This window comes from Bombina bombina, chromosome 6 (genome assembly GCF_027579735.1).
Source record: "Bombina bombina isolate aBomBom1 chromosome 6, aBomBom1.pri, whole genome shotgun sequence".
NCBI classification, from domain to species: Eukaryota; Metazoa; Chordata; class Amphibia; order Anura; family Bombinatoridae; genus Bombina; species Bombina bombina.
The window spans coordinates 845,184,882-845,199,082 of NC_069504.1; the positions used below are offsets into that span (position 1 = coordinate 845,184,882).

The 14,201-nt window shown below is 35.1% G+C and overlaps 1 protein-coding gene across 1 annotated transcript in view; it reads left to right on the plus strand.

The window, feature by feature from the left end:
- Positions 1–300: 300 nt before the first annotated feature.
- The window catches only part of PELP1 (proline, glutamate and leucine rich protein 1), a 157,811-nt gene continuing 143,910 nt past the window's right edge, over positions 301–14,201 (plus strand). The window contains exons 1-7 of the mRNA XM_053718249.1: positions 301–469; positions 1,293–1,360; positions 6,792–6,897; positions 7,011–7,160; positions 7,547–7,618; positions 7,913–7,972; positions 9,426–9,576. Of these exons, the coding sequence (XP_053574224.1) occupies positions 323–469; positions 1,293–1,360; positions 6,792–6,897; positions 7,011–7,160; positions 7,547–7,618; positions 7,913–7,972; positions 9,426–9,576 (754 nt within the window). The 5' untranslated portion in view covers positions 301–322. The remainder of the gene's footprint in view (positions 470–1,292; positions 1,361–6,791; positions 6,898–7,010; positions 7,161–7,546; positions 7,619–7,912; positions 7,973–9,425; positions 9,577–14,201) is intronic.

Consider the following 14,201-nt stretch of genomic DNA (forward strand, 5'->3'; position numbering starts at 1 on the left):
AGATGCCTTGCCTAGGCGATGTGCTTGTTGCTACGGGATTCATTTTGTTCTTGTTGCTATGGGATTGTGTTCATTTTACATTAGCATTGCATCTTGATGATACAATTTTTTGTGTTTTGTTTTATTAATTAGTTGTTGTAACGTAAAATTGTTGCTTAGTATTTTTTTTAATTAATTTATTAACTTATATAATTATTTAATTACTATGCTACCTCTTGTTGCCATGGGCCTTTGTTGTTGCTATGGTTTCTCTCCATCTTTGTAGTTCACTTTGGACGCAAAGTGATGACATCACAGTAACGTGTTATGCTGATGACGCTGTATGACCGGCGCGAAGATGGCTGCGGTGTGTGCTGGGATCCGAATGATGGAAGCTGCGGTCACCGGTCTCATGGACCGGGACCTAAGTGAGGGAGAACTGGGAGAGGCGATCCAGGGCATCCGAGAACATGGTGCTCTGCGGGTTGAGGTAAGACCGCTGACTATATAATGCTGACAATGCATTCATTGTGCATATGGGGAATAGTACTATTCTACTACTTCCAGGTATTTACACTGCGCACTGGCTGAATACAAAACTGAGTGCTACTATATATATATAAATCAGTACACACCAAACAATCATTACAGACAGTGTCACGCTATAATGTAAGATATTTGCCTTTCCCTTTGTTGTAATAATTTGTCCCACCTCAGGTTTGCAGAACCCTTTGGCTTGATATAAATAACGATAATAATATTGCGTTCTTTATACATGCATATGTTGTGTAACGCTTGTATATACATGCACATACCATGTCATGTAGACATATACACTATTCTCTGCCTACATACACCATTAAAATAAATATATTTTCTGCATTTAAACAAGTGTTTTCACTTTACAATGTATATAGAATACTAATTCTATAGTTTATATAGAGTTGCACACAATTTGACAACATGCAAACACTGCACACAATTGTAGACAGGTCTTCATTATACAGTGTGTACAAAAGCAGTTTAAATAAGCATACTTACTAAACTACTTATACAGATATGTTCAATGTATGCTAAACATAGACTTCAGTAGTCCAAGTTCCCATAACATAACACATACACAGTGCTTGTTGTATTCTACATACTTATAAAGGCCACACTTTGTATTGTGTATAAACATGATCACTCAAGAAACTAAATTATGTAACATACCCTGTATACATGTTTATTATGCAATTTATATGTGTGTGTGTGTAATAAGAGATCAGATGTAAAATCTTTTAACTCCAACCTGTTTCTTTCCTTTCTCTCAGGGTTCGTCGGCTGCGCTCTCTGGTCTTCTTAGTTGCTGTAGCTCACGTCTGATGTCAGCAAGTACACGGTATGATAGCTTATTCTGCTGCATCTCCTATTTAATTTAATATATGTGTGTGTATATATGTGTATATATATATGTATATATATATATTATATTATATCTACAAGACTTCCTAATCACTCACCCTTTGAAAAGTTATCTGGCTCTGTGTCTGACTCTATTAAGTGACATTTTTCTTTCTCTGTTTCATCTCTAATATAGGGCATTGCAAAATTTACTTCAGTCTATTAAATACGTTTTTTTGTTTCCTGTCTCCATTTCCCTATCAGTCATTTAAAGGGATACTAAACCCAATTTTTTTCTTTCATGATTCAGATAGAGCATGAGATTTTAAGCACCTTTCTAATTTATTCCTATTATCAATTTTTCTTTGTTCTCATGCCATCTTGATTTGTAAAAGCAGTACTGTAAGCTTTAGAGTCAGACCATTTTTTTGTTCAGCACCTGGGTAGCACTTGCTGATTTGTGGCTAAATGTAGCAAACCAATCAGCAGCTCTACCAAGGTGCTGAACTAAAAAATGGGCTGGCTCCTAACCTTTTATTACTGCTTTTTCAAATCAAGATAACATGAGAACAAAGAAAAATTGATAATAGGAGTAAATTAGAAAGTTGCTTAAAATTGCATGCTCTATCTGAATCATGAAAGAAAAAAACGTGGGGTTAGTATCCCTTTAATATTAAGGCAACTGTGTAATTCACAAATATGCATTTCCTGCTAGTTTCATTTTATATTTTAATATGAAACTTTAGAATTCAGAAATATATGTTTAATATTTAGCAACTGCTTTTCATATGTATAATGAAAACTATGGAGTATAAGATTCTTTAAAGCTATCTCAGAAATGTGGAAACTTTTCTCTTGTCTGTATCCCATTAAAGGGATAGGAAAGTTAAAATTAAACTTGCATGATTCAGATAGGAGCATGTCATTTTAAGACACTTTTAAATTCACTTCTATTTTAAAATGTGATTCTTTCTCTTGGTATCCCTTGTTGAAAAATAATACACACATATACTACACTAGTGGGAGCTAGCTGCTGATTGGTGCCTACACACATTTGTCCCTTGTGATTGACTAACTAGATGTGTTCAGCTAGCTGCAGTAGTGCAATGTTGTTCCTCCAGCAAAAGATAACAAGATAATTAAGCACATTTAATAATAGAAGTAAATTGGAAAGTTGTTTAAAATTGTATGTTCTATTTAAATTATGAAAGAAAGTTTTGGGGCTTCCTGTATCTTTAAGGATTGTAGTATGCATTCCAAAGGACATAGCTGTCAAAAAAAAGTGTTTTATGCTTTTCAACAAAGGATACCACAAGCACAAGAGAAGTGAATTGAAAAGTATCTTAAATGGACAGTCTAGTCAAAATTAAACTTTCATGATTGAAATAGGGCTTGCAATTTTAAACAACTTTCCAATTTACTTTAATCATCAAAATGTTCTTTGTTCTCTTATGTAGGTAGGGTCATATGCTAATTTCTAAGCCCTTAAAGGGATACTAACCCCACATTTTTTTTTCATGATTCAGATAGAGCATGCAATTTTAAGCAACTTTCTAATTTACTCCTATTATCAATTTTTCTTTGTTCTCATGTTATCTTGATTTGAAAAAGCAGTAATAAAAGGTTAGGAGCCGGCCCATTTTTAGTTCAGCACCTTGGTAGAGCTTGCTGATTGGTTTGCTACATTTAGCCACAAATCAGCAAGTGCATCCCAGGTGCTGAACAAAAACTGGTCCGACTCTAAAGCTTACAGTACTGCTTTTTCAAATCAAGATAGCATGAGAACAAAGAAAAATTGATAATAGGAGTAAATTAGAAAGGTGCTTAAAATCTCATGCTCTATCTGAATCATGAAAGAAAAAAATTGGGTTTAGTATCCCTTTAAATGCCTTCTCTGTATTTTGACAGTTTTTCACAGCTAGACAGCGCTAATTCATGTGTGCCATATAGATAACATTGTGCTTGCGCCCTTAAGGTTACTTATGAGTCAGCACTAAATGGCTAAAATGCAAGTCTGTCAAAAGTACTGAAATAAGGGGGCAGTTAGCAGAGGCTTAGATACAAGGTTATCACAGAGGTAAAAAGTATGTTAATGGTAATAAAGGGATTATCTATCTTTTTAAACAATAAACATTCTGGAGTAGACTGTCCCTTTTAAAATTGCATTTATCTGAATCATGAAAGTTTAATTTTGACTTTCATAGCATTAGATACAACTCTTTCTTAAATGCACAACAAAAGTAATGTACATCATTGAAAACAATATTTCTTACTGTCCTGCAGAACACACACAAAAATGTTGGAAGACTCCAAAACAATGCCTTTTTGCTAGCATAATGATAGTGGCAAGCTTAATCTATTCCAATAAGATTGTATTGGCCACTGCAGATAAGGCAAGTGGTCGAAAGAGTTTAGCATTTGGATAAAGGAACTGCTGCAAACACGTTAATTTAGAATGGCTTAGTGCTCTGCTAGTATGTTAACATTTGTGTAGTGTTGCAATACATTATTACAAGGTGTGTTATGCCTCTCTTAGGGTTATGAAGGTAAAACAAAGCTACCCTTTTGAACAGTGTTTCTCAATTCTAGTCCCCAGGGCACACTAACAGGTCATATTTTCTGGATATCTTAACTAAAGCACAGGTTAAAAAAATAATAATCGGCCAATCAGTAATCATGGTTATTTACCTGCTCTCACCCAAAGTAATCCTAAAAATCTAGTCTGTTTGTGTGCCCTGAAGATTGGAATAGGAAAAAAAACACTGCTTTATAATATATTTATCTTGCGTAAGTAGCATCTGAAAAATATATTTTGTAAATAATAATATATATTTGTACTCAGGGCTGTCCCTCCTTAAAGGGATAAAAAAAACCTCATAATCAAAATACACATGAATGCATTTTAGCTTTGAGTAGAAAGATACACCTGTATTAGCAAAAATGCATTGTCTGAAATTGACTGCTGTTTCAGCTAAAGCTATCAATGTACTCAGGGCATATGTACATGCCTTGTGCACCCTCATTCAGACACTAAGCCTGCTCACTTAGCCAGCAGTGGCATGTGTTTATCATCAGTTATACTATATATGCTCTTTTAGCAAGCACAGAGTCATCGGGTATATCTACATATACTCCATGCACAGTAAAGAAAGCACTGAAATACTGATAACATTTACTAGAAGCATGTGTGCTAACGTATTGGGATAACCTGTTTATTTTCAAAATTGTAGTCGATTTATGTACATTATGATTCATGCTTTCATGCTGGATCTGACATTATGCAGTAGGGGGAAACACTAGGTATGATTGTTTTTTCTTTTTATGTATTTATATTTTGTCATCAGCCCCAACCCCCCCTACAATGCTTGATGATATGTTTTTTTTCCATGAGTAGGAGCTGTCATAGCGCAGTTTTATTTTGTTACCCTGAACATTAAAAGTCAGCGTATTGGAAATCAAATATGTAGAATTAATATTAGTTTCTTTTTGTCATTATCTACTTTGTATCAGTTATAAACAGAAACTTTTCTGAATTATGCAATATACAGCTGCAACAGTATCTTATCGCTCAAATACGCAGTAAGCATCCACAATAAATGTAAATATTTCATGGTGTTTGCTATTTCCCCAGTTAAGTGCAGTTAGAGGTTTCATACCTTATCTGATCACCTTGTTCCATGTGTCAGTTAGTACCCGCTCTGCTTACCTCTTCTAGTGCTGTGTACTGAGCCTACAGCATTTATTCTTCATATCAAATTCTCTGCTCGAAACTCCTGCACTTGTCTTATTGCAAAATAATGAGTTACTTGTATATCATTAGTGCTCTGTATTAGATCCATGGTGTTATTCTGGCTTGGCTTATTATACAATTGTTTGGCATCTCTTCTTTTTTTATTATATTATGCATACATCTATATTTAAAGGGACATATAAGTGCAAATTCAAACTGCTCTAATATGTTAGAGCATTTTATTAATGAACTTTTACTTTTATATAAGTGTTTTTAACCTCTGCAAAGGGATAACATATATATTTAACTCAAGCAGCAATGCACTCCTGGGAGCTAACTGAAAACTTCTGGTGAGCCAATGACAAGAGATATGTGTGTAACCAGCAATCACCAGCTAGCTCCCAGTAGTGTAGGATATGTAGATATTATTTTTAAGTTTTAAAATTGCATACATTTTGAGTTTCCTATTTTTTTTAAATGCTCTGTGTGTTTAACCCTTGCAAAGGGGTTAACACTTAGTATAATCTGGTGGGGCAATGGCAAGAAGCATATATGTTTAGCCACCAATCACCTGCTAGCTCCCAGTAGTGCATTGCTGCTGCTGTGCCTACCTAGGTATGGTTTTCTATAAAGTATATCAACAGTGCATTTGACATTAGAAGTAAATTAAAGACTTTTAAAATTGAATGTTCTATGTTAGGCATGAAAGTGTAAAGGAATGGTCTAGTCAAAATGTAACTTTCATGATTCATATAGCGCATGTAACTTTCTATTTACTCCTATTATCAGTTTTTCTTCATTTTCTTACTATCTTTATTTAAAAAAAGCAGAAATGTAAGCATAGGAGCCAGCCCATTTTTGGGTTAGCACATGGGTATCGCTTTCTGATTGGTGTCTAAATGTAGCCACCAATCAGCTAGCGCTACCCATGTGCTGAATCAAAAATAGGCCGGCTCCTATGCTTACATTCAAATAAAGATAGCAAAAGAATGAAGGAAAATTGATAATGGGTATAAATTATAAAGTTGCTTAAAATAATTGCATGCTCTTTCTAAATCATGAAAGTTTAACTATGACTAGACTTTCCCTTTAATTTTGATTTTATTGTCCCTTTAATCTGTTTAATGCAAAAAAAAAATGTTAAAGGGACACTCAGGTTAAATTAAATTTTTATGATTCAGATACAGCATGTAATTTTAAACAACTTTCCAATTTACTTCAATTAAAAAAAAATGTGCACAGTCTTTTATATTTACAATTTTTGAGTCACCAGATCCTACTGAGCATGTGCAAGAATTCACAGACTATACGTATATGCATTTGTGATTGGCTGATTGCTATCACATGGTACAAGGGGAGTGGAAATATACATAACTTTGAAATTTGTTATAAAAAAATCTACTACTCATTTGAAGTTCAGACTAAGTGCTATTGCATTGTGTTGTTATCTTGCACTTGTTGATTATGCAAATCTAATGTGTTGACTGGTCCTTTAAAGCTGCTTATTTTGAAATTGACAGGAAGTATATGACTATGTACCACTGGACCCTAGGGACTGATTGTTAACTGGCAAAATTTCCATTGCTTAATTGGTGGACAGAGGCACATGAGCATAACATATTTTTTGTTCTAATAACATAAATATTTTTTTTAACTTTCCACCTTTTTGTCTCAAAGAATTACTTTTCTTCTCTTTCAGAATTGAGGGGCTTTCACTCTTGTCTCTGGTAGTTGAAGAGTCTCCCACAGATGTTTTTCAAACCCACTGTGTGTCCTGGATCCGAAATATCCTGCAGGTCATTCAGGTGAGAGAAATAAAATTAGATAAATGAGAGATGCAGCGTACAGGCACGTATTCTGCTCACCTCGAAATTCTCTAGGTTTGAGTTGATTGCTAATCATTTTTTTTATTCTGCAGTCTCAGGACCCTCCACGTGTGATTGGCTTGGCTGTCTTTGTCCTGCGCTCTCTGCTTGCTCATTCCTCCGCTTTACCTGAATTATCTAGAGAGGTTTCAACCAACCAGATCCCTGGATTGCTTACCTCGCTTTTAGGCCTGAGACGCCAGGTAAGGAATAGGTGTAAGTAGGGGGTAAGAAATAGACGGAAGATGGTAATAAGAGGATAAACTGCAGATTAAAAAAATTAAATTATTTTTTTTAATGACTAAGTTCAGTTGATGTAAGCTTATAACAGACCCAGGAGAGACATCTGAGATTGTACAATCTGAAATGTGCAAGGGGTGTCGCTTATAAACTGAATTAAATGGGGACCAGTTGGATGGTTCTGGAGAACTGATGCTTTACAGTAATATGTTATGTTGGTTCATTGTTCAGCAACGTTTAGATTCCACATATGGACATTTAATCTGCTTACTGTCCCCATTCTTAGTAAGATTGATATGATTTTTTCATAATAATTATCTCACTCTTTCTCGTTTATTTTATATTCAAGTGCCTGATCCCAGCTTTGGAAGGAATCAGATCGTGTCTAATCTCCTATCCACGAGCTTGTGGCTCCCTGCGGGTATTAAGCTCCTCCTATTTGTACTAATAGTCTAGCACTGATATTCCTACTTACGGCACATGCTTCCTTCAACAGCCTGTTCACTGTGCAGATATAGCTCTGCAGTTCCATCCACACAATCAGTTTGTCCTTTATTATTTTAACTCCATCCCACCCATTCACCCTACACACACATACATAAACGCACGTCCTAATCTAGTTCTCCCAACACAGAATATTTTTTTATGACAAATAAGTACATGCATATACACAAACTTTCTCTAGTTCCCTCAGTAATCTGCTTTTCTTCTTCAGGGGAAACTCACCGTGTTTTTCCTGAGTCTCCTGGATGCTGAAAATGTCCAAATTCAAGAGGTAATGTCTTTTTTTACAAATGCATAAACCTTGAGAAAAAATGTAGTGCTCTGTCTTATTAGTTACACCTGTAGTAATGTTGGTTCCTGATTGATACCTGAAAGTGCGTTCCTGCTTTGCTCAGAATGTCTCCCATCTATCCTAGTGTTTTGCTCACTTACAGATCCCTTCTGAAGTTCTGATGATGTGTCCATAGGGGACAACCTAAAGCACAATGCAAAAACACCAAGTGTTTAAGATAATCTTTAAAGATTTACAATTCCTTCTGTGCAACATCTTCCCCCCCCCCCCCCCATATTATAAAGTAATCATCATCTAGGAAACTTTCTGGTCTTGGATTTTTTTTTTATCTAAACGCATGCTGCTATCCTTTCCCACACCTACACTTTCAATTACTATCTGTTTCTCATGCTTTAAGGGGACAGTCTAGTCAAAATTAAACTTTCATGCTACAGATAGGGCATGCAATTTTAAACAACTTTCCAATTTAGTTTAATCCTCAAATTGACTTTGTTCTCTTGGTATTCTTCGTTAAAAGTTAAACCTAGGTAGGCTAATATGCTAATTTCTAAGCCCTTAAAGGCCGCCTCTTATCTTAGTACATGTTTACAGTTTTTCACAGCTAGACAGCGCTAGTTCACGTGTGCCATATAGATGACATTGTGCTCACTCCTGTGGAGTTATTTATGAGTCAGCATTGATTGGCTAAAATGCGAGTCTGTCAAAAGAACTGAGATTATGGGGCAGTCTGCAGAGGCATAGATACAAGGTAATTACAGCGGTAGTGTATTAATATAACAGTGTTGGTTATGCAAAACTGGGGGATGGGTAATAAAAGGATTATCTATTTTTTTTTTAACAATAAAAATTCTGGAGTAGACTGTCCCTTTGAAAACAGCATATATTAATACTAAGTAGCGTTCCATATGCTTGTGTGTGTGTGGGGCAATGGGACTTCTTGGAGACACAGATAATTCGTATAGTCACTTAGTAGACAGATGTTCGCTGTTCCTATGGACATCACAAGCTATCTATTTCGTCTTTCATATGCAAGCTACCTACATTATTTCAAACAACTCCCTGGTTCCTAGTTTGTTTGAGGTCCAACTGACCCTTTATTCAAAAGACATGCTCTCAAAGATCTGATTCTCATCTATTTAAAGGGATAATAAGCGCTTTTTGATATAAAATGTTTAATTTTGCATATATTACTATTTGTGTGTGACATACAAATACATTCATTTGCAGTCATTTTTAAGGTGTGGTGCCTGTTGATGTGGAACATGCTGTTTATCAACTCATAATTGATCCTAGTGAGTTTTCAGGAATATCCAGCTAACCATGTAAACATCACATATTTTCCATCAAAGCAATGTGCTGAAGTCACTTCCATCTCTATTTCTGTCTGTTGCTTGTTGTGGTGGTGTTTACCTGTCTGTTTTACTCCCCACAGCTGGCCTGTCAGTGCTTCTCTCTCCTCCCATCCCTCGGATCAGGTTTCTCTCAGGGAGTGAAACACACAGAGAACTGGGAACGACAAATCCAAAGTGTCTTGTGCTCTTTACACAGTGTTTTCAAACAGCTTTATCAGGGAGCCGAGACTGGTGAGTGTATAAAACACTGTATATTAACAGGACACAAACTTAAACACTATTTGAAGTAGTCATGATATTGTATTGAGTTTATTCCCCACCTCCCTCTAGACATAGGTGCCCCCATTCCAGTGTTGCTGTGTTTGCACATGTGCAGCAACTCTACTTCACATACCTGCAGTGTAATGGTTCTAAAAGGTGGCACCTATGAGGAGGCCGATGCAAGAAATATAGTAAAGGGACATTGTACACTAGATTTTTCTTTACATAATTTTTTTGTAGACGATCCTTTTATATAGCCCATCTGGGAGTCTTTTTTTTTTATAAAAAAAAAAAAAAAAAAAATGTATAGATTTGTTTATTTTTAAATAAAATTGTGCTAATTTTCAGACTCCTAACCAAGCCCCAAAGTTTTAGATGTATTCTGATGTCTACAGACTCATGGTTCTGTAGTAGGTCTTTTCATATGCAGGGCAGGGGGGGGGGGTTTCTGCACTTTTTGCTTTCTCAGTCCCTTTCAGTGCGTAGCCCAGCCTAACCTCATCAACAGTGCTAAACTGGGAGCTTCTAAGTAAGTTTTTAAAAAGTTTTACACTGGATTTGTATATCAGTATCTATTCACATTCTTCTTTATAGTGGTGTCTATTACATGCAGTTATACGAAAATTGTTGTATACTGTCCCTTTAAGTGCACTCAAAAACTAAAGTGTACTGTTAAATAAAGCATTACATGTTAGTGAACTTTGCAATATACATTTTGCAGCTAAAGATCCTAAAACGGAGTAAGACCTTGGTGTACTTTCAGTGCTTCTGCATATGAACGGAATACTCTCAGCAGAGCTAGCGGTTTTCCTACACTCCCTAACTAGCTGTATACAGACATGGAGTCATGATATGGCTGTCTGTTTGCTTTGCACTATGTAATGGGAACAACTGAACTGAGACATTGAAGTTATATCATAACATCACAGAGCTAAAACCCAGCTAAAATCATACAGCCCTGCCTGCTTCCACTCTGTAATAATGTGGTATTATATTTCTAGTTTAATGTCTCAGTAATCTTTTCTAGGTAATACAACAATATTCAAAATGTATATGCTATTTTATTTTTTTTACTTATTGTAAACACACAAAACAACTTTGTAGCCTATTTAAACTACTGTAATTTTTCTTTCTTTTATCTAAAAACTTATGTATACAATTTTTTAATTAATGCAAATAGAAAGCAACATGCATGTCTTGTTAGATTAATGGGGTATTTTCCTTAGTCAGAGCATGCAGTTTTAACCCCTTAGTGACCAGAGCACTTTTCCATTTGTTGACCGTTTGGGACCAGGGCTTTTTTTACATTTCTGTGGTGTTTGTGTTTGGCTGTAATTTTCCTCTTACTCATTTACTGTACCCACACATATTATATACCGTTTTTCTCGCCATTAAATGGACTTTCTAAAGAAACCATTATTTTCATCATATCTTATAATTTACTATAATTTTTGTTTAATAAAATATGATGAAAAAAATGGAAAAACACTTTTTCTAACTTTGATCCCCAAAATCTGTTACACATCTATAACCACAATAAAACTCACATGCTAATTAGTTTCTAAATTTTGTCCTGAGTTTAGAAATACCCAATGTTTACATGTTCTTTGCTTTTTTTTTTGCAAATTATAGGGCAATAAGTACAAGTAGCACTTTGCTATTTCCAAACCATATTTTTTTTTTCTCAAAATGAGTGATAAATACATTGGAAAACTATCTGTCAGGAATCCCTGAATAACCCTTCACATGTATATATTTTTTTTAGTAGACAACCCAAAGTATTGATCTAGTCCCATTTTGGTATATTTCATGCTACCATTTCACCGCCAAATGCAATCAAATAAAAAAAATCGTTCACTTTTTCACAAATTTTAGGTTTCTCACTGAAATTATTTACAAACAGCTTGTGCAATTATGGCACAAATGGTTGTAAATGCTTCTCTGAGATACCCTTTGTTCAGAAATAGCAGACATATATGGCTTTGGCATTGCTTTTTGGTAATTTGAAGGCCGCTAAATGCTGCTGCGCACCAAACGTGTATTATGCCCAGTAGTGAAGGGGTTAATTAGGGCACTTGTAGGGTTAATTTTAGCTTTAGTGTAGTAGACAACCCAAAGTATTGATCTAGGCCCATTTTGGTATATTTTATGCCACCATTTCACCGCCAAATGCGATCAAATAAAAAAAAAAATCGTTCACTTTTTCACTCTTTAGGTTTCTCACTGAAATTATTTTCAAACAGCTTGTGGAATTATGGCACAAGTGGTTGTATATGCTTCTCTGGGATCCCTTTTTGTTCAGAAACAGCAATATATATGGCTTTAGTGTTGCTTTTTGGTAATTAGAAGGCCACTAAATGCCACTGCACACAACACGTGAATTATGCCCAGCAGTGAAGGGGTTAATTAGGTAGCTTGTACGGTTAATTTTAGCTTTAGTGCTTCCTGACCCCCCCTTAAACCGCAGAGGACGTGTCGGGCACGTCCTTGGTCGTTAACTGACATCCAAATGAGGACGTGCCTGACACGTCCTTGGTCGTTAAGGGGTTAAGAGATTTTCCAATTTACTTCCGTTATTTATTTTCAATCTTTCTATATGCACACTTACTGCTACTCAGCATGTGCACAAATTCACAGTATATATATATATTGGCTGATGGCTGTTGCATGATTCATGAGACTGGCAAATGTGGGGAACCAATTAATTTGTCAGAAAAAAAAATCTACTGCTTTTTTGATATTCAGTCTGTTTATTATGCAGTTCTACTGTATTTGAAGGCCCTTTAAACACAAATTTAGCTTTTTATGCAAAAAAATAAGTTTCATGCATGATAGTGACATGGCTAAAATACAATTTAAAGGTCCCCAGTCTTTTATTAAATAATGTGTTTCACAAAAAAATAAGAAAAGGAAAAATCATGTATTGATTGACTTTTGCTCAGGATTAAAGAGACAGTATGCACCAATCTTCATATAACTGCATGTAATAGACACTACTATAAAGAAGAGTATGCACAGATACTGATCTAAAAATCCAGTATAAAACCTTTTAAAAACTTAGAAGCTTACAGTTTTTAGCACTGTTGAAAAGGTTAGTCTGGGGCACCCAGTGAAAGGGGCTGAAAAAAAAAAAGACACTTCTCTGCAGATGAAAAGACCATTTACACAAACAGGTGCAAGCTGGTGTAGGTAGACAGTCTACTTCTAAAATGTTGGGGCTTGGTTAGGAGTCTGAAAATCAGCACAATGTTATTTAAAAATAAGCAAAACTATACATTTTTACAAAATATAAATGGATAATCTAAAAAACATTTAGGCAAAGAAAAATCTAGTGTATAATGTCCCTTTTAATGTTTGAGTAACAAGACCTTTATTTACCATCACTGATAGACAGGGATCCAACTCCAAAAAATGTTAATCCAGTTAGTCAATATGTTTTAATTAGATTCTCTTAATAATTGCAGAAGTGTCCAGTACCTGGATTCATTAGCAATTCATTTGTTTGACATCACAAAGCACTTCACTTAATTAGATCAGTCAGCGCTTTTAAGAAATGCTTTAGTCAGTGGTTTAGTTCCTTACCTGATTGATGTATTACTTAAAGGGACACTAAACCCAATTTTTTTCTTTTTCTTGATTCAGACAGAGCATGCAATTTTAAGCAACTTTCTAATTTACTCCTATTATCAAATTTTCTTCATTCTTTTGGTATCTTTATTTGAAATGCAAGAATGTAAGTTTAGATGCCGGCCCATTTTTGGTGAATAACGTGGATTATTCTTGCTAATTGGTGGATAAATTCATCCACCAATAAAAAAGTGCTGTCCAGAGTACTGAACCAAAAAAAGCTTAGATGCCTTCTTTTTCAAATAAAGATAGCAAGTGAACGAAGAATTAGGAGTAAATTTAGAAAGTTGCTTAAAATTGCATGCTCTGTCTTAATCACAAAAGAAAATATTTGGGTTCAGTGTTCCTTTAAAGGACCAGTAAAGACGGTAGATTTGCATAATCAACAAATGCAAGATAAGACAATACAATAGCATTTACTCTGAATTTCAAATGAGTTGTAGATTTTTTCCTAACAAATTTCAAAGTTATGTATATTTCCACTCCCCCTGTACCATGTGATGGCAATCAGCCAATCACAAATGAATATACATATAGTCTGTGAATTCTTGCACATGCTCAGTAGGAGCTGGTGACTCAAAAAGTGTAAATATAAAAGAATGTGCACATTTTTTTTTTTTTAATGGAAGTACATTGTAAAGTTGTTTAAAATTACATGCTGTATCTGAATCATGAAAATTTAATTTGACCTTAGTGTCCCTTTTTAAAGGGACAGTATACACCAATTTTCATATAACTGTATATAATAGACACTACTGTAAAGAAAAGTATGCACAGATACTGATCTAAAAATCCAGTATACAACCTTTTAAAAACTTAGAAGCTACTAGTTTAGTACCGTTGATGAGGTTTGACTGGGACACCCAGTAAAAGGGGCTGAGAAAACAAGAAGAGCAGACCCCCCCCCCCCCTTCCTTGCATATGAAAAGACAGATAACATAAACAAGCCAGCGGGAGTCTGTAAAAGC